The sequence below is a fragment of the Cupressus sempervirens genome, chromosome 1 (assembly GCF_028749045.1).
Source record: "Cupressus sempervirens isolate cs-2001-9-10 chromosome 1, ASM2874904v1, whole genome shotgun sequence".
NCBI classification, from domain to species: Eukaryota; Viridiplantae; Streptophyta; class Pinopsida; order Cupressales; family Cupressaceae; genus Cupressus; species Cupressus sempervirens.
This window is the reverse complement of record NC_143118.1, coordinates 10,437,644-10,457,176: the sequence shown is the minus strand read 5'-3', so window position 1 is coordinate 10,457,176 and position 19,533 is coordinate 10,437,644. Positions and strand designations below refer to the sequence as shown.

The 19,533-nt window shown below is 39.1% G+C and overlaps 1 protein-coding gene across 2 annotated transcripts in view; it reads left to right on the top strand.

Annotated features, from left to right (window-relative positions):
* The window catches only part of LOC149575899 (ARM repeat superfamily protein), a 307,256-nt gene that overhangs the window by 129,851 nt on the left and 157,872 nt on the right, over nucleotides 1–19,533 (top strand). For both annotated transcript variants that reach the window (XM_089815908.1, XM_089815910.1), the window contains exons 10-14: nucleotides 537–684; nucleotides 1,474–1,634; nucleotides 1,861–1,960; nucleotides 15,558–15,632; nucleotides 15,802–15,936. In XM_089815908.1, the coding sequence (XP_089672034.1) occupies nucleotides 537–684; nucleotides 1,474–1,634; nucleotides 1,861–1,960; nucleotides 15,558–15,632; nucleotides 15,802–15,936 (619 nt within the window). The remainder of the gene's footprint in view (nucleotides 1–536; nucleotides 685–1,473; nucleotides 1,635–1,860; nucleotides 1,961–15,557; nucleotides 15,633–15,801; nucleotides 15,937–19,533) is intronic.

Here is a 19,533-nt window from a genome sequence, read left to right as displayed (position 1 = left end):
ATGTAGGGTTCTAGGAAGTTTGTTCTTGATGGAATGAGGATGTACATCAGATTTCAAGTAATCAACAACCTGGTTTTTAGGATAAGGATTTTAGGAGTAGAGTCAAGAAACAGGCCCACTCATCTAAAGTCATCTGACTCTTCGACGTTGGTAAAACTTGCTAACTTGTAGCAACAGTTGCATCATCGGCTCTATTTTAACTTGGTTGATGTTGTTGCAAATCATTGTAATGTTCACTTTGCACTGCTTCTGTTGTTTATATTGGTAAATGCATGAATAGGTTTTTTCAAATTATGAACTCTGCAGTTGAAATAATGAATAGCATTTTCCCTTTCTGAACTAAAAGATGCGTTTTCAAAATCATCAGTATTTTGTTTCAAAGAGATGTTTTGTTTTTAGATTTCCAAATATCAACATATGAGTAAAAATGTGCATGTGAAATCAACCAAACATCTTTAATTCGTAAACACTTCTTGAAACTTAGGAAACTGCATTCTGATGTTTTGTTATGATTCCATTTGTATTTATTTTTCCAGATATTTTATTTTTTCTTCAAAAGATTTAGAAGAATGGGCTCGTGATCCAGAAAGTTTTCATCATGATCAGGACATGATTCAGTGGACAGAGAAGTTGCGTCCTTGTGCTGAGGCATTGTATCTGACATTATTTGAAAAATATCGGCAGGTATGAATGGTATTCTCATCCCTGTTGGCATTTGTCTGTGCGTATGCACATTTTCATGAACTGCATGTGCCCACTTGCACTTGTACTGCTTGTGCTCTGTAAAATGTTCAGTTCATCTTTTAATTTTGTTTTTCATGCTATTTTTGTTTACTTTATGATGTATATGGTATGCTTGTGTATGTCTATGTGTGTACCTCTTGTGAGCCCACCTGTACATATAGTATTTGTCTTGGTAAATTCTTTAATTCATTTTTGAAATTTTATCTTGCATTGTATTGTTGTTCACTTTTATGATGTATAGGGAATGCTTTCGTGTGCCTGTGAGTCTCATGCAGTTTTGTGTGTGCCTGTGCATATGCCCCTCATATGCTTACATGCCCATATAGTATTTGTGTCTTGGTGAATCCTTACATCATCTTTGAATACTTCTTGTTGCATTTATAATGTATAGAACATGCATTTGGCTGAGATGATTTTGTGGCATGTAATGTTCTAATTGATACAGATGCTACTTATGATGTTATTGGGTTCTAAAGAAACATTACTTAATCCTCTCCTGTGCATAATTTTTAGTTGTCTAGATTCTTTCTTTGTGTTTTGCTTTCTGGTTTGTACCACATTGGTTTATTGTATCTTTATGGGTGGAGTTTCTTTTGCACTTCTTTTTCTGTTGCAACATCACCGTATAATTTTGTTTCTATATAGAAGTTTTCCTTCCCTGTTGTAGTTTTGTCTAATAAATGCAGTTGTTTGGAAGTGTGAATTCTCACTGCATATTGTGTCTCACAGGTTTTAGCTCCCATGGTAGTTGATATTCTTAAGGAGGCAATGGGTAATTGTCTTGCAACGGAGGTTGAGATAACACAGCAAATGCTTCTCAAGGATGCTGCTTACAGTGCTGTTGGAATGACTCATTATGAACTTTCTAATTATCTAAGCTTCAAGGGATGGTGTGCACCCTTTTCTTTTCTTATTTGATTTTATTGAAGCCATACCAAGGCATTTCACAAATGGGCAGTACTAAAACATCTGCCTTCAACATCTTGTAGTTTATGTTTGAGAGGAGCAACTGACCTTAATTACCTTAAGTTTTACATTAAGATGGATATGCTTCAAAGATGATATTTGGTTCCGTAGATCACTCATAAAGCTGCATATTCAATATTATTGTTGCAGGTTTGAAGGAGCTCTTTTGCCAGAACTCAATAATACACATTCAAACCGATGGATAATTCGTCGCAGGATTGCATGGCTTTTTGGCCAATGGGTATCTGAGGTTTGTTAGATAATTATAATCAGTTTGATTGCTTGGTATGCATATTTTAATGAAAATGCCTAATAAAATTGTATTACTATTTTTATTACTCCTGGGTGAGGTTTCTGGTCTAGATTATGAATTGCAGTCTTACAATTTGGGTATATTGAATATTCTGATAGGTAGCAGCAAAGAAAGGTAGACTGGGTACTACATACAATTCTGTACAACTTCAAGATAAAGACATACTTTTGCTTTTGGAAAGTTCTGCATGCTTGTTGCATAGTAGCTGCTTAAAAGGCTTGGTAGGTTATGTTAGATTAGAGAGACATAAGTAACAATTACATGCAAATAGGAAAAAAGCACACATAAATCAAACAGAAGACAGAAAGATATAACGTGGTTTTCCCAATCCCTGGGTTATGTCCACCAAACATCAAGTCCAATATTATTATTGAGTGATTCAACTTGATTACAATCTGCAATTCCTTGCAGCTCAATACCACTGCAAGAAGCTATAATTCGTCATACCATTTTTATACAAGACTTATGTTGGTTACAAAACTAGGGCTAGAATATGTTGTCCAATAGAAATATAACTCCCATCGCTTTTACATTAATAATGTCATTTTTGGCCTTAGGGGCACTGCCCCTTAACCGCATGTTGTATTGTGACAAGGAGCGCACTTGAGGCTCTGCCCTAGGACCTAGCCTTGTATTTGTGACAGGGAGTATGCTCAGGCTCTGCCCCAAGACCCCACTGAGGGTTTTGCCCTTGGATCCTGCAAGGGGTGTCACCCCTTGACCTCATCATGGGGGTGCTGCACCCATACCCCTGTAGAAAAAATCTGGGGGGAAATTGTGCCGAAGGAAGTCGGGGAAAAATTAACCTATGAGTCTGATTATGCTTTACATAACAACAGGTTTTTGGATGTTTTTTGATAGGGATGTATTACAGGTGGACTACACCTTGGTTGGAATGATGATTACTATTAAGGATAGAGTAGTTAATGGAGTTGGTTAAATGGTTGTTAGAGCCAATAATATTGTATGGAATTTGTAATGGGCTTTGAAGATTTCAACTGTAGTTTGGAATTAAGGCTTTGCTAATGAATTGGGCATCACCAGAGCATTGCCAGAGAGATTGACACTGCTAGACAAGTACCCACCAAACAGTGTTAGTACGGTATATAAGTTTGCCAATAAAGTATTTTTGGCGGAGTGGTTGATATGACAGAAAGGTTGCTTGACAATTTCAATTTGGACTGTGTAATATTTTATAAGCACTATACCTTGGTATATTCATATCACATAACATTTTGATCTGACTCTGTTGGATCATTTGATGAAGTACTCTTGTGAATTGAGAACTTAACTGTGAATAAATTAGTAATAATGCAACTGTGATTGATTTGGTGATTACTGGGCTCAAGTCAAATAATTTCATCTTTTTGTGGAGAAGTTGCCAGTAATATCTTTCAAAGGCTTTGTTCATATCTACTTTAATATTTGCTTCCTTGCAATATTGAGTATGGGGCAAGTAGATGATTTGTTGGACTCCTATAATACTGTCTTGTGAATAGTTTTTTCCCTTTGCAAAGGTGAATTAGGATGTTCAGATGGGTTCAGGGAATAAAGGTTGAAGCTTTTCTGTTGTGATGTTTGAGAGAATCCTACAAACTAGGAAGGTGTGCCAAAAAGTATTGAAAAGCACAGTTTTAACCTCTAGGACTTGGGCCAACAACTTAGCAAGGAAATATGAAAAGAACTTGCAAAGTCATCCAAATGTTGACCATGCCACAAAAACGAGTTCTTCCTGCTGCAAATCGTAGTTCTTTTCTTGCAAGGCTCTTACAACAAAAAAATGGATGTTTGAAATGAGGGAGGAATGTTTTGCAGAGTAAATTACTACTTGACTTGTAATTCAAGTTACATCATAGACTAATGCATTCTTATGCTAAAATCTGTTTGTTTTGCTGATGCAATGAAAACCTAAAAAATACAGAAAAATGTAAATGGAAATAAATGGCTAAGCTCAAGGAGTTTAACATTGGAATCATTATGCGTAAATCTGATTGAAAATGTTAAGACTCCTCAATGTGGGGCATTTGTAAAGAGGAGAATATGGACTATGCTTATGTCAAACAACTATTACACTTAATCCCAATGTAGGGCCTAATAATACAATTTTGTAATTAAAGATAGTTAGATTGGGGTTGCGTAGCTGTTAGCGAGGGGATTAGGGCCCTACACCCAACGCATTATTACCCCTATGTTTTGTGTGGATAACTGAAATGACTTACTGCAACTTTCCATATTCCAATATTTACAATGGATAATGCTTCATTTTAACAAGTACTGATGTGTCTTTCCACACATGAGGGACTTATAAGAGACCATTTCTTATAGCTGTTTTTGTTGTTGGATTTGCTGTCAGATTTTGGTGAAATTGCTACTTTGTTGGATGAAATGTCTGCTACCAAGAATGCAAGCATCCCACTAACTTCAATGCAGCCAACTTTTAGGAATAGGTTACTAGTTTGAATGATAAGATTGGAGACAGCTTTTCTGTATGAGGATTTGGCAGAGGAGATCTACCTGGCAGAGTAAGAGCACTCTGTGGTGTGGGCTTAGGAGGATATGGTTGCACTGGGCAGGATACCTGTTAATGGCTTCAAAAACACCACCGTATCAAAAGCTTGATCCTATGTGATTGGAGTTTTGACTTGTTAGAGCTAAGCAAGATCCTTTTTTTTTCTTTTTTCCAAAGATGTTTGTGATCATTTACATTTATTTTGCATCATTTAAAAAAAATCTAGTAAGCATATGATTAGGGCTTTTAAATCTTAGATATGAAAAACATGTGATAACCAAGTTTATCTTAGATGTAGTATACCCCTGGATGTGGAATTTTGGCTAAGTCCGTGTTTTTGCAAAGCTCAGATTTTTTTGTTCTTTATTAATTTCTTTAAATTTTCAAGTTTTTCTGTTATTTTTATCTTTTTAATGAATAATGCTTTGCAAATCATAAACATAACAAATACTAGAAAATAACCAAATCTGAAAGTAAACACCAAATTCTGATTAAGACTGATTTTATTTGAAATTGCCAATTAATACAAGGCCATACCAGGAATCTTCCAGGTTGACATCATGAGAAGTCAGCTAGAGTCGTGCAAGGCCTTAGATTATAGGATCTGCTTCAAACGGTTTGACTCCTTCCAATTTGGATTAAGTTCTGCTGTCAACTGCTGTCTAAATGCCCCTATGTTGAGGCTGGTAGCCCACCCTTGTACTCTAACTGTTTGGCAGATGCAGTGTACTGGAATGCTTGAAATCACCTCCGATTTTCTATTTCAAAACCCTAGAAAACCTTGATCTTCTGCGGCAAGGAAATGCATACTAAAATCTGCCTGAATCTTAGTTTTTAAAAAAACCCACTTGTCCAACAATATTCTGATAGAGCTTCCCCTTTGGACGGTAGGGCTGGCTGTAGACTATGACTTCCAGCTACACCAATTTGGGCATCAGGTTCTCTGGGCCACGATTCAGTTAGAGACCAGCCATGAGGTTGTGGGTCAACAAGGGGCTTGGTTCACTTGCTTTTCTTGAGATACAGTGTTTCATACACCATTTTCAGGATACCACGTCTAAGATGTCTATATTAGACTCCTCGGTTAGACCTACTATCCTTTATGGTTTGACCGTTTGAGGGTCCTCCTTGTTGGCGACTGATTGGGCTTTGATGAAGAGGATGCAGAGTCTTCTTCTTTGTTTCTTCATTTGTTGTCAGCCTACCACTCTTACCATTATTATCTTGGCCAAGTTTGGTATTCATCCCTTTAGACCTTGCACGATCTTCGATTTGGTTTGACTACTTCACAAGCTCAGGATTTGTGGACATTGTTGATGGAAGATACGTTATTCCTACTTGGCCTACTGTTCTTCAGCTTTGATTGCAGCCTCTGACTGCATTGGTTGTGCTAGATGTTGCTATGCTCAGATCTCTAGTCAGCTCAGCTCCATGGGTATTGATATTGGCCACCTTCCTCCCTTTCAGTACTCCCTGGACACTCCTGCTCATCTCCTCCCCCCACAGGAGAGCTGAATGAGATTACCAGGATGGACTTTTGTTGGAGGCTCATTCACTTGACTTGGGCTGACTCGTCGGGGGCCCTCCGGCCTTGCATGCTCTTTTATTTGGAACACTATATTGACATTTAGGATGGCATCATTGTTTGACCTTACTACTCTTCCCAACGGTGGTCACATGCCTTATGTATCTAGTTAGGTTCTTTTAGAGTTGGCTCCCGCCGACTCCGTATGCAGACAAATCACTTGAGCTATAGAGATGAGTGGATTTGCCAATGTTGTGACATGGGTGTGGTTGAGATTGCGATCCATTTTTTATTCTATTGTTTGATTTACTATGAGATTTGTGGGAGGTTCTTCTGGTATGATGATCAGTGGTGTCTTGCGCTGTATCTCCAGGAGGCCTTCGGTCTTCGAGATCTCACTCTTTGGGAGCTACCCCCTTCTAGGTCCGCCTCCTTTAATCAGCTTATCACTTCTTCACTTCGATTACCTCACATAGAGGAACCAAGCGGGTTGGGGGCTCGTCCACTATTACTCACACCAGATCGGTGAGGCCGCGCAAAGATCATATGCACATACACCATCAGTGACAGCGGTCCCCCTCTCTCTGGAGACAGGCTCAGACTTCTCCACACATGGATAGTTACCCTTTTGTTGTGGGCTACTGTTTGACGACCACAAATCGCTTGTTGTTTTGCAGTCTCGTAGCCTCACTTGTGTAGTGTTGTTTCTCTTTGTTTGCTTCTTGCTTTGTTTGTTTCCTTTTTTTCAAACATTGTTTGGTAGTCTTGCTACCTCCTGTTTACCGTACTAGGTAAAGAAATCAACGCACAGATAATAGATATGAATAGCAGAACTTATTATTATTCGCATATGCCAAACACATTACATTATGCTTGAATGATAAGATAAGATCAATACAATGCTTCCCGAAGGGGGTATAAATACTTTCTGAAGAACTTTCCCAAAGGAGTCCGTCGGCCACATACAACCTGTCGCTACATAACAAGAACCTTTCCGAAGGGACCCGTCGGCTGATACACAATTTCTACCAATGACATCATCCCCCCCAAAAAGAAAAATCGTCTCCTGACGACTACAGAACAAAACTCAAACAACTAACTACAACAAGATAGATTTGCCACATCACTTTCACATTTGTTTTGTGCCTGTGCCAAACTGGTTTCCAAAACACACTATCTCCTAAGTCAAGCTGACCTTGATAGCCACCAGTGCCACTTTCTCTGCTTCCAACTCTGGGTCCACTGAGCCAAGTGCCACTGAACTGCCTTCAACTGGATGATCAACTCCTCCCGAGCTCTCTCTGCATCCACCAAGACAGCTTCACGGCCAACACCTACTCCAAGTGTAACACCCCTCTCGAAATGCTTGTTCTGTAGATCTTTCCACCTCTGGCACACTATGCTTGCAGCAGCTCCAGGTTTCATCAACTGGTCACACTTCCCATGACTGATATCTGCAACGACTGGGGGTCCAGGGGGCAATGCCCCCAGTGGGGTCGAGGGGTAGCACCCTCGCGGGGTCCTGGGGCAGCCGTCGCCAAGACCAAATTAACACTCCGAAACCCACACGAAACTGCATGGAACACACTGTTTCTATCATTTTCTACTGATTCCACACTCTTTCTGGCAACCACTGATGCTTCCCCTTCCCTTTGGCATCATCTGATACTCATTCTAAGCATGCTTGATTTGTCGGTTTTTTTTTTTTTTTTTAAGAAAACCTCCTGCCACCCTCTGCCATGTTACGCCAATTCCTTATGCAATAACCTAGAATGCCATTCAAAATCTGAATGCAATAACATGCAAAAGCCGTATGCCCAAACCTGTAGAATCCATACGCCACATTATGCAAAAACCCTGCACCACAATATGCAAAATCCGTACGATAGATCCCTTCAAAAATGTTACACCAAAATATGCTAATGCTACACTGAAAAATCCGTACACCAAGGCGTATGTCGAGTGCTGAGAATGGAAGCCGTATGCCAAATTGGGATTCAATGTCTTCTTCAAAATCCGTATGACCAACTATATGAATTTCTCCTTCATCTTCGTACGCTGAAGGGAACTCGCCAAAATCCGTATGTTGAAGAGAACTCTCAAAATCTGTACGCCGTACTCAGACTTGTTTCCTGTGTTACAATCTTGAAATCTGTACGGTGACTTTACCATAGAAATCCGTACGATGGCTGTTTTAAAAATCCGCACTGAGACTCCAAATTCCCTACAGCAAATAACATATACATGAGGAAATCCGTATGGCAAGTTTTTTAACAAAGCCGTATGGTAACATAACCTCCAAAATCCGTACGGTGACTGGCTCCCAGAATCCGTACAATGGTGGTCATTTAAGAAGTCGTACTTTAGCTAGCTTTAAAATCCGTACGGTGGCTTGGGCTGGAAAAGCCGTACAGTGACCCTGACTCAAACTACTTACTTAGAAATCCGTACGGTTCTTGGTTTCCAAAATTTGTACGGTAGCTTTTTCATCACTTTTTTTTTTTTTTCTTTCTCTTTTTCTTTTTTTTCTTTTTTTTTTTTTTTTTTAGCTCACTTTTGGAACAATTATGTACAATATTTACATATATACAATACCTACAATCTTTTCTCAGTTGTTCGTCCACGGGGGTGCGTTACTTCTTTCATGGTAGACATTCAACTTCAACCGATTCACTGCGTCGGCCACTTCCTTTTCATCTAGTGTCGATAACTTCATTGCCCCATTATCGCTAACTTCCCGTATCTTGTATGGTCCTACCCATTTGACGCTAAACTCCCGAGTTTGATCTCATTCTGACCGTTGTACTTCAACACCCACTGTCCAAGTTGAAACCTGTTCAATTTTAAGTGTCTATCATGCAATTGTCGCTCATCAAGTTTATTTAGGATACATGATCTCTCCATCTGGTTTTCCCTATCGCCCAATTTGTTCGCGAAGCTTGGTACCATGGACTCCGTCAACTGCCCCTTCTGACCGTCAATAACACCTGCACTCTGTGCTACTGCAACTTTTGTTGAACCCTTCCTCTTTGTTTCCTGTGTAGGTTGTATCGTGTGTCTTCCTTGCTGTCGGCACCTTTCTGCTATATCTGTGGTTTGACGTAATACTTTCTTCCTACATGGTCGTACAGTGTATGTTCTTTCCTTCAGCTTCAGTCATACCCGCCTTTCCTTCTTCGGCTTGTCTGGGTTGCTTCGAACATTCATTTCCTTCTTCGGCTTCTCTGTGTACTTTCGGACATTCATTTCCTTCTTCGGCGTCTCTGTGTTTCGTCGGACATTCATTTCCTTCTTCTTTCTTACCTTCATTGACCCTTAACATATGACAGCTCGGAAATAGCTCATAATCCTCTATCTGCCAATGAAAAAGGCCGTTCAACGAATCTAGATCGTCATCACTCGAACCTCCTTCCAGTCTCAATACGCCCTCTTCATCAGGTTCCATTCTTTTCTTCCCTTCGTCATCCCCTTCACCTTCACCTTCACCTTCACCTTAACCTTCGCCTTCGCCTTCGGAATCCGACGACAGGGCTTCTTCGCCGACCATTTGAGTGTGCAGATCAATGACAAATCACCGGCCTTTATTTTCCAGTGATAAGGTGTTCTTTTCCAGTTGTGTCGAGCTCTCGCTTCGATAAGCCATCCGCGGCCCAGGATGGCGTCGTATCCTTTTCGTTTCAACGGAATCACCACGAAATCCAACAGGAACGGTTGAGTGCCAATTGTTACCGGCTGTGCCATGAGGATGCCCAGAGGTTTAATACCATGTTGATCTGTTGTGAGCAACTAAAATTTAGGAGGCCACAATGTCGGTTGTCCAAGCTTCTTCCAGGTCTCTTCGGGCAAAACATTTACGCCGGACCCTCCATTGACTATTGTCTCCATGAGAACATGTCCGAGGATCCCCATCTCGACGACTGCGGGATGTCGTCCAGATGTAAGGGCCAGTAACATTTGGTCTTCTCCACCTGCAGTAATTTCCTTCCCTTTACCTTGTTCTCCTGGTATCTTCGGAGCTGGCGCAATATTCGTGAGAGCGGATCGGAGCTGAGGCATTGTAAGAAGCAAATCATTTATCTTGACTGGTACCTCTATTGCAAAATTTGTCGTACGATGTTCTGTTCTACACAGTTCCGTATGGAGGTAACAAGCGTGTCCGTTAGGTGTGCCATTTCTGCCTGTGTTGCTTTCTAGATCTCTGATCGTGCTTCCTCCAGTCTCTTCTTTTCTTCCGCTGGGTCGGGATACACTTTCGCTTGCTGCCGCGTGATGGCCAGAACCTCTTCTTCGTCCGTCCCGACGGTGATCAAGTTTACTCCCGACTTCGGACACCTAGCATCTTCATGATCACCAGGTCTACACCATTTGCATAACAACTTCGGTGTGTTCGCCGTTGTACACTCTCGGGCGAAGTGACCCCACAAATTGCATGCGCAGCATTGAACTATCAGGCGGCCATTGGTATCGTATTGGATTCGACTCCTCCTGCCATTATTGTTGCTGTTTTGACCACACTGATTGTTTCTATATCCTCCGGATGTGGCACCTTCCGTACTGGTGTTCCCGCTTCCTCCTGATGGGGATGCCTCTTGTGTCAGAAACATTTTCTGCGATGTTCTTGTTTTCAAATTGAAAGGGCATTCCTTTACCGAGTGTCCCATAATCTAGCAAATCTCACAAAATTGGTCTTTCGGACATGATCCCTTCGTATGGCCTTCTTTCTTGCACTCTGTGCACCATAGGTCATTGCCCTTCGTCTCCTTGTTCATGTTTTTGAACTCCTTCATCATCCGCAGCATGTCCTTCTGAAGAGCACGGACTTTCTTGCTGCTGCCTTCATCGTTGCTGCTATCTTCTTCTGAAGGCTCGTCGTCATCTGAATCGGATGAGCTGGTCTTCTTGTTCTTCTTCGTCTTTTGTTCACTTTCGAGGTTCAATGCCCGATTGTATGCTTCAATATATGTTCATGGTGGCACGTTCTTCATTTTTTTCCACAGCTTCGGGTGAAGGCCTTCAATGAACCATCTTTTCTGGAGCCCCATTTGCCGGCTTATTCTCCATTTTACTGATTAAGTCCTTCAACCTCCTGGCGAAGACCCGTACTATTTCATTCTTCTTCTGCTTGGTATTGAATATCTCATTGACGATCTCATTATCATCTCGCAATATTTGAAATTTTGCCCAAAACTCCTTAATGTTATCCCAAGTTTTTAATTTCTGCGGATCTGTGTCAGTAAACCAATCAATCTCAACACCCCGTAGGGTGGCTAGAAACTGTTGGACCCATTCGTTCGCATCTGTTATGCCATTCGCTCTCCAGATCATTTCACATGTTTTACAATGTCGAATGGGATCAGCTGCTTCATCACCATCAAATTTAGGCAACTTTTCTTTCGGACCTGCCATTATCACTGTATGTTGGGGGTTTTGTTGTGTACCTGTGCTGTTCGGAATACCCGTGCTGTTCTGAGCTCCCGCGCTATTTCGAACACCTGCCCTGTTCTGCACACCCACGCTGTTTTCGGCTTCCGCGCTATTTTCAACACTCGCGCTATTTGCAACACCCGCGCTGTTTTTGACTTCCGCGCTGTTTTCAACACCTGCGCTATTTTTGACTTCCGTGCTGTTTGATGAAGAAGAGGTTTCGTCAACTGAAGCTGTTCGTTCCAAAAGTATATCGCGGACGAAGAGGTCACTCCACGCTCGTGCTCTTTTGGCACTTCGAGCCGTGCGAGTTGATCTCCTTCCGTCAGGATTCTCTTCCCGTGGTGTATGCAGGTTCAGAAACTCCTCCTTTGCTTCTTCCACCAAATCGAGCTGCTGTCGAGTCTCTTCCAACAATTTTTTAGTGCTTTTGTGTCCGTCAGTAACTTGCTGAAATCTCTGTCTACGTTCAGCCTGTTGTGCCAAAATTAAATTTTCTTGTGCTGGGCGTAATTCATCCTTTTCCTTCAACTTATTCTTATTCTTGTTCAACTGATTCGGCATTTAATCTTCATTTGCCTGTCATCGTACCAAGTCCATCGGGCAATGACGCCAAATGTTTACCGTACTGGGTAAAGAAATCAACGCACAGACAATAGATATGAATAGTAGAACTTCTTATTATTATTCGCATATGCCAAACACATTACATTATGCTTGAATGATAAGATAAGATCAATACAATGCTTCTCGAAAGGGGTGTAAATACTTTCCGAAGAACTTTCTCGAAGGAGTCCGTCAACCAAATACAACATGTCGCTACATAACAAGAACCTTTCCGAAGGGACCCATCGGCTGATACACAATTTCTACCAAGGACACCTCCTAGCCACTGTTTGTATCTTGAGTCCCTTAGGCTTGTTTGTGGTCTCTTGTTGGACATTAATAGTAGTATCTTATCTTCATACTTAGGCCTAGTTTTATTTCTAATGATCCTCCTCTAAGAGGTTCGATCTACACGAGGGGTCATTTGCTCCTAAAAAGTGCTATTTTCTCAAGTTATACCTTGCAACTCCACCTAGGAACATGTGCCCATGACCCCTTAATTTTTAATTTATTATCATAATATAATTGACTATAATAGTTAGTGTAACATGGATGCTAGGGTATGTCGGGACGAGTTTTCGAGACGAAGGGACAAAGGACCTCAATTTTTTAGATGACGAGGGCTAGTGGGTCAGGGGAATGTTGTATGCAATACATATAAAATTTGAAATGCTAGTTATGAAATGATGTTTCAGTATAACATACCTTATTGAAATACTTAACATAGAAAAATTGCAAGATGAACTAAAACTATTGAAAGTTCAACATAGTGATATGGTAAATACCCAATAGTAACATTCAAAAATCAAAAATCAAATAGAAATCAAGTTCTTGTCTCGATGGTAACGTGGTTGCAAAATTGTGGAGGGTTCTTGGGTATTGCAAGTATTCAGTGCTGGGATGTCCTGGGGATGGGATATTCAATGTTTGGGGTGGGTGGGTGGGGTGCAAGTCCATGGGTTTCACTGATAATAGTTCACTTAATTCATTCGTAGCTCACTAATTTGGAGTCTAATATGAGTTTGGTCCAATGACATCTGTCCACTGCCACTATTTGACCACTCCAAGCTTACTTATAACCTTCCCCTAATTTTTAGGAACTCCTAAAAATTAGGAATTGTGCTAAGAGCCCCTAGGCTGATCTCAAGGGTCTCCTAGTCAACTCCCAGTACATCATTGAAATATAGCGATTCCTCCTAAAAATTGGTTAAGTTGGGTCACAAAGCCCTACTATATCTCCATAAGCCCCTAAAAAGGTTCCTTACATAATCTACTGGCCTAAGGGAACCAACCAACATGCCAACCTCAACTACTACCTAACCTTCCTAAGGAGTGGACATTAAGAACATGGCTATTTGGAGGAATAGAGTTAATTATAAATTCTAGATCAATTGGAGTAAGTATGTTAACTTTATTATGTAGGGATTCAAGAAGGAGGATTGTGAATCAGTGAGTGTTCCAATTTTGTGGGAACAAAAATTTCTATTAATTAGTGCCTTTCAATATTGGATGAGATAGAGGACATTAACTAGGCCCCCTATGCAAGTGCTTTTGGTAGTCTTACGTATGCTATGAACTGCACTAAACCAAGTATTGAGTGAATAGCTGGAGCTTTTAGATAAGGTATAAGTTGGATCCAAGCAAGAATTGTACTCTAGCCAAGAGTCTTTAGATATCTCAAAGATGTAGTAGAGTCGTTATCTTTACTACTAGGGAGGATAGGCTTTGAGTATGATAGTGGAATATAGGGATTTGGGGTAGTGATGTGTATTATAAGAGGCTTATGGATGTGTATGTTTTTACTTTGTTTAGTGGCACATTTATTTGGATGAGTGGATGAGAAGCTATAGTTTTCCTTTTTGACTATAGAGGTAGAGTATGTGGTAGCTACTCAAGTTTACAAGGTGGTAGTTTGGCTTTGGGGATGTGCACTTGGACATTGAGTTCGTACTTGACAGAATGGTGATTCAGTGCGAGAATAAGACTGACATTGATTTGATTCCTACCTTTCATTTATAGACAAAATAGTTTGACGTAGCATCAACTTTTTGTGACATGGTGGAAGATAAGAGGGTTATGGTCAAGAAAATGGATATGTTGATTGTGCAGATGCATTCAGAACTGTTGTGAGCACAAAGAAGTTCCAATTGTGCAAGATAGCTAGGAGATATGCCCTTGGCATTTAGTTCATCATGTTCAGTTCCTCTCATGACTCTTGTAGTGTCGTGTCCCCTCTTGCTCAGCCAACACAACTTTTAATAAATATTTCAAAATAAAAATTAATAAATAAATGAAATGCTGGGTCTGTCAAAACTATAAATCATAATATTATATATAAATAATAATATTATCATATTTTAAATTTTAATGATAATAATTCTAATTATAATTTATAATTTTTCTTCGTGGGAGTTTAGACACTTGAATTTCAAAATGTCGGCAATGACTTTTGGAACCTAAGCACTAGAGCTGAAGATGTATAAAGGAGAAAACACATCTCCATTTTTGGGCGTCGGATGATAGTTTTCTGATCGTCATCAAGCACACAATGTTTGAAAATGTGTTTGGGATAAAATCCCCAGACTACACTGGTTAGAATGCAATCTCTACCTGATTTTGAGATCAAATTCCGCTGTTAGGATGGATTCATGACCTTGTTGAAATGAATGAATCTGATGAAGCTAAGAGGCTGTATTTGCTGCTTCAAGATGATGGGAGTCAGCTAAACCATAATGGGCATGCCATCGGTAAGTGTTTGAAATTTGGGCAGTTGAAACATTTAGAAATAATGTTTTGGTAGTCAAACCAGACAGAGAATAACATATATCTTAACATACTTCAGAATGCCAAGGTGAAGGTTTAATTTGAGGCACAAATAACTGTGAAAGGTAATGCCCTTCAATGAAGTGGGACCCGATTAGCACCAAAGCGGGCAGCGAAAACCGTCTGGGGTCTGTTCCTCCCAATGCAGTGGAAGAGCTAATGATTTGTGCTGGAATGTGCCAGAACTGTGCTTTGAGGTCATCAGTTGAGATAAATTAATTTGCCTGCATTATGGATCAATTCAACATTTTATTTCTTTAAATAATAATTTTTTCACAAGATGGGGAAATGAATCTTTGCTATGATTATAAGTATAGTGGAATAAATGCCTTTGCGATATTATTAGTATAACGTGGCAACTTCGGTACTAGGTTAACTTTACCAGAAACACAGTTGATATAACATGTACTAAACATAGATTATAAATTAATATCATGCCTGTGCATGTTCATGACTTAATATTATACTTGTCTGTGTGCATACATTTGCATGTGTCATTGACTGTGCAGGCATGCATGGGATTTGGGGTTGCATCATCAACACCATGTATTTATTTATTATGGTTGTTATAAAGATTAATGGTTTTATTCTGTATGGTATTGTTGTTCAATCTTCTAATGGATCGTCTTTTGCTTGTGATATGGCAGATCAAGGATGAGATTAGAAAACCAGTATATTGTGAATTGCTTGGTTTGCTACAAGATAAGGATCTTGCTGTAAAAGTATGTTTTTGTTATAATGGTTTGATATTGATTGTAAACAGTCATCTTGTATTGAAAGTTTATCCGTGTTAGTAGTTTTTGTGCAGACAATCTATTTTTGTGAATAATGCTACAAAACTGTTGTGTGTTTATTATTTTTACTTAATTTTTGGTTTTGGCTATATTGCAGCTTGCAGCATGTCGATCTTTGTGCTCTCTTTTTGAGGATGTTCAGTTCTATGAGGAAGACTTTATGGATTATATAACAAGATGCTTGGAGATCTGTTTTCAAGCCATGCAGGATGTACAAGAATTTGACTCAAAGGTTTTTTAATTATTCTCTATTCCTTTGGCAAGTGTTGGTTGACTATTTGAGTTGCAATATTCTGTCAATTCATAATTTTAAGCATCATAGCATCTTCCTTTTTCCTTATACTAGTCTTCATGCTTGTAAGTTTGAACAACTAATCTGATTTCCATTCTCTGGTCAATATCCTTTGTATAAATATGTTAAGAAAAGGATGTAGCTAACTATTCTTACAACACAATTCAATACGAAACAAAGCACATTTGACAGATGCACAAGAAACTATCAACATGCTCAGTCATCAAATGAAGAAGTGAACACTGCACAATAGAATGGAATAGAGATGTTGTCACTGATATTCAGTTTAATACTAATATGCCCGTATATAACATGCTGAAGTCTTCTTTAAATATGATAATTGAATAAAGGAGACCAATACAAGTTTGATCTTTGCTGGATTTGGTCTTAATTATTCAGTTGAGGGATCCTCCACTGACGGTAGTAGTATTGTTTTCATGCCACCATTTTAGGTTCATGCCTACTTGTTTATTTTATTATTTTCATTCTTTGTTTGGCTTTATTTTGTTTACATAAAGTCAAGACCTGTTTGCTATCACAGGTAAACTGGTTAATGCATGCTCCAGAAATGTAAACATAACACAAGTAAACAGGAAACCAGAATTTCATTAATGCTTACAGCCAGTACAGCTCAGAACATGAGAGCGAGTATAAACTTAATGATTGATTGGTATCTTTCCCCGTTCATGACAGCATTCATATAATGTCTGAAGCATTGCGACTCAACCGTTGTGACATAATGCTCTAAGTAACCGTCACTCTAACACAATTAATTATTCCATAACTATTTACAAAACACAATTTCCCGACAACAAGGGCTTTCGCTAGGGGACTTTGCTTTAATAAAAGCCTAGGCTACTGATAATAATGGGGATGTGCGTGGGATGTGGATGCTGTTGCACAGGATGGGGAGCTCTAAGGCCCTCTAAATGGGATGCACACGGGATGCGGATACTAGTGTGCTTTGATTAGAGGGTGCAAATAATCTTGTCATGCAAAGAATGGGATGTTGTTCGAGGCCCCCACCATTTGCATTGTCAAAGACAGATTCTGCTTGTATTTCCCACCCGTACTCCATGCTCAACTTCAAAGGTTTGCTCACCTGCCAGGAATACTGCATGGCACATTATGTAATATCCCCTGTCCGGTCATATACAATTTGGGTTTAGTTTCAATAGCCAAAGACACCTTACAATAAAACTTGTATTCAATATGCTCTGGGAGAGTGACACGTAATATGAATCATCTTATTAATTTGATATTTCAATAATACTTGTATGAAAGTGATGATTAGTTTTCCACAATATTGGATCTGATGTGTATAGTGGAATGCAATTGTGATATGCGCTTATATATAAGAGATATTGAAATAGATTGCGCTTATATATAAGAGATATTGAAATAGATTGACATATACATAAAGTTTTGTATTTGATTATAAATTTGAGAATATCTGATATCTTCCTTGTATGATATACACTTCTATTGGGTTCTCTACCATTTTCTTGTCCAATATTATTGCATCTCTTGTGTTTTTCCTTACTTGAGATATTTGAATATATGCAACCAATGCCTAGGAAAGACATAGCTCTCTTAAGTGAGCCAAATATCACTGAGAAGAAGAATAGAAAAATGTTTGATGATTCCAGTTTGAGTAATAGACATAATCTTCTTATAGGGTCACACTAGGATGGTGATGCCTTGCAGCGGGTTCACTCGGCAGTGGCACCCCACCTCCAGCGGTATTCTGAGATGGTCCAGAGCTCATCTCCACCCTGGACCCTACCTTTTGGTGCTGGACTTCTTCCTGCCTAGGAAGGACCTCTAGTCTTCCTTCATTGGGTCTTTTGCTTTCTGTTTGTTACTTTTCCAGTCAGTGTTTGGTGTTCCTACTGTTGGCAGTTGCCTTCATTGTATGCTTTCAGTCCCTTAGACCTTTTTGTTGTCTCTTGTTCGACAGTAATAAACTTATCTTATCCCTAATATGGAAGTGTTGTGTGTGTTTGGAATGTTCACTGGAATTATATTCAAGTATTGATTGTATCTCCTTTATATGGAATGCTGATTGTAATCTATTCAAATGGTTCGTTATTATATTCCTGAAGATGTATACTAATCACTCCTCCCCCTAATTTTTTTTTATTCAAACCTCCTATTACATCTTTGCCTAATTGAAGATGGCAATGTTATAAGTGTAATAACCTTACTTGGCTATAGCTCTAACAAATACTAATATTTCTGACTATTGACATTACCTGGAAACATTTAGCATACAATACCAATACTACTGAAAAGAATGCCAAGGCTGACTAAATCACATTCACCAAGATTAGGCAATTTTCAACAATATTGATGATGACCAAGCTCAATTCAATGGCAATGATAAATTTGCATTTGATTTACTATGGCCATGTAACTTGAAAAAAACTGAACTACTTCATATTTATCTCTCAATTCAATTTACATCAGCATTGAATCAAATTACATCTCAGAATTTCAGACACTTTCTTCCAAGCAACAACAATGACAGAAATGGAAGATGCAAACCTTAAGAAATTGATCCACAAGACTCAAATTCCAAAACTACTATACCTCAGCAGTAAGTACGAAAATAATCAGCTCCAACAATTAATCCTCTCCTTAACCACAATAAAACAGTAGGAGAAATGGCCAATTGTATACCTCAACACAATTGTCAATGCAAACTCAGAACAAAATCTCAGATTTGAATCTACAATACTTCAGTTGTAGATCTAATGGAATAACTCAGAATTCAAAATCTTATACTTCAGCAAGGGCACAAAAATCAGAACTCAGAAAATGCCACAAAGACATCAAAAGCAAATAAAATATCCAAGCATGCTTTTCTCAACAAATGGGCTTGTATTTATAACCTCCAAATTCCTTTTTGTTGCCAAAATGTATCTTCAACCAAGAAGCTTCACCACACAACATTAATTAGAAGCTTCCTTGAGATTCTCTCACTTGACTTGGCCTAACTAATTAATAAATGACACTTTCCAATGATAACTCAATTCTCAACTTAAGTGAAATTATAAATTTAAGTTAGAACTATATAATAAGCCATTTAATAATCAATAATAATTTGGCCACTAAAAATATAATAACTCCCAAAATATTCATCATTTAAATATGCCGTCTGAAATAGGAGTCATACTTATTATTTCTCCATGTGACCAAATGCACTTTCCAAAAATAGAAAGGGTCCATCTTGATCAACACCAACTTACCACAAATAGTAAGTACACAAAACTAAGCTCAAACAAATTCCGATTTGAGCCAAACAAAGACCAACCTCTAGCTTACTAAAATGTGGAGATGATAAGACCTTCCCAAGTCAAGCCATTGCCACAAAAGACCCTCTATCCACAATAATTAGCCTACGAGGATCACAATAATAGGTGAATCCCTAAAATTCCAATATAGAGAAAAATGGGGTCATTATACTCCTCCCTCCCTGAGATTGATTGCCCTCAAGCAATCCGGCAATACAGTGAACTCCAACTTCCATCTGGA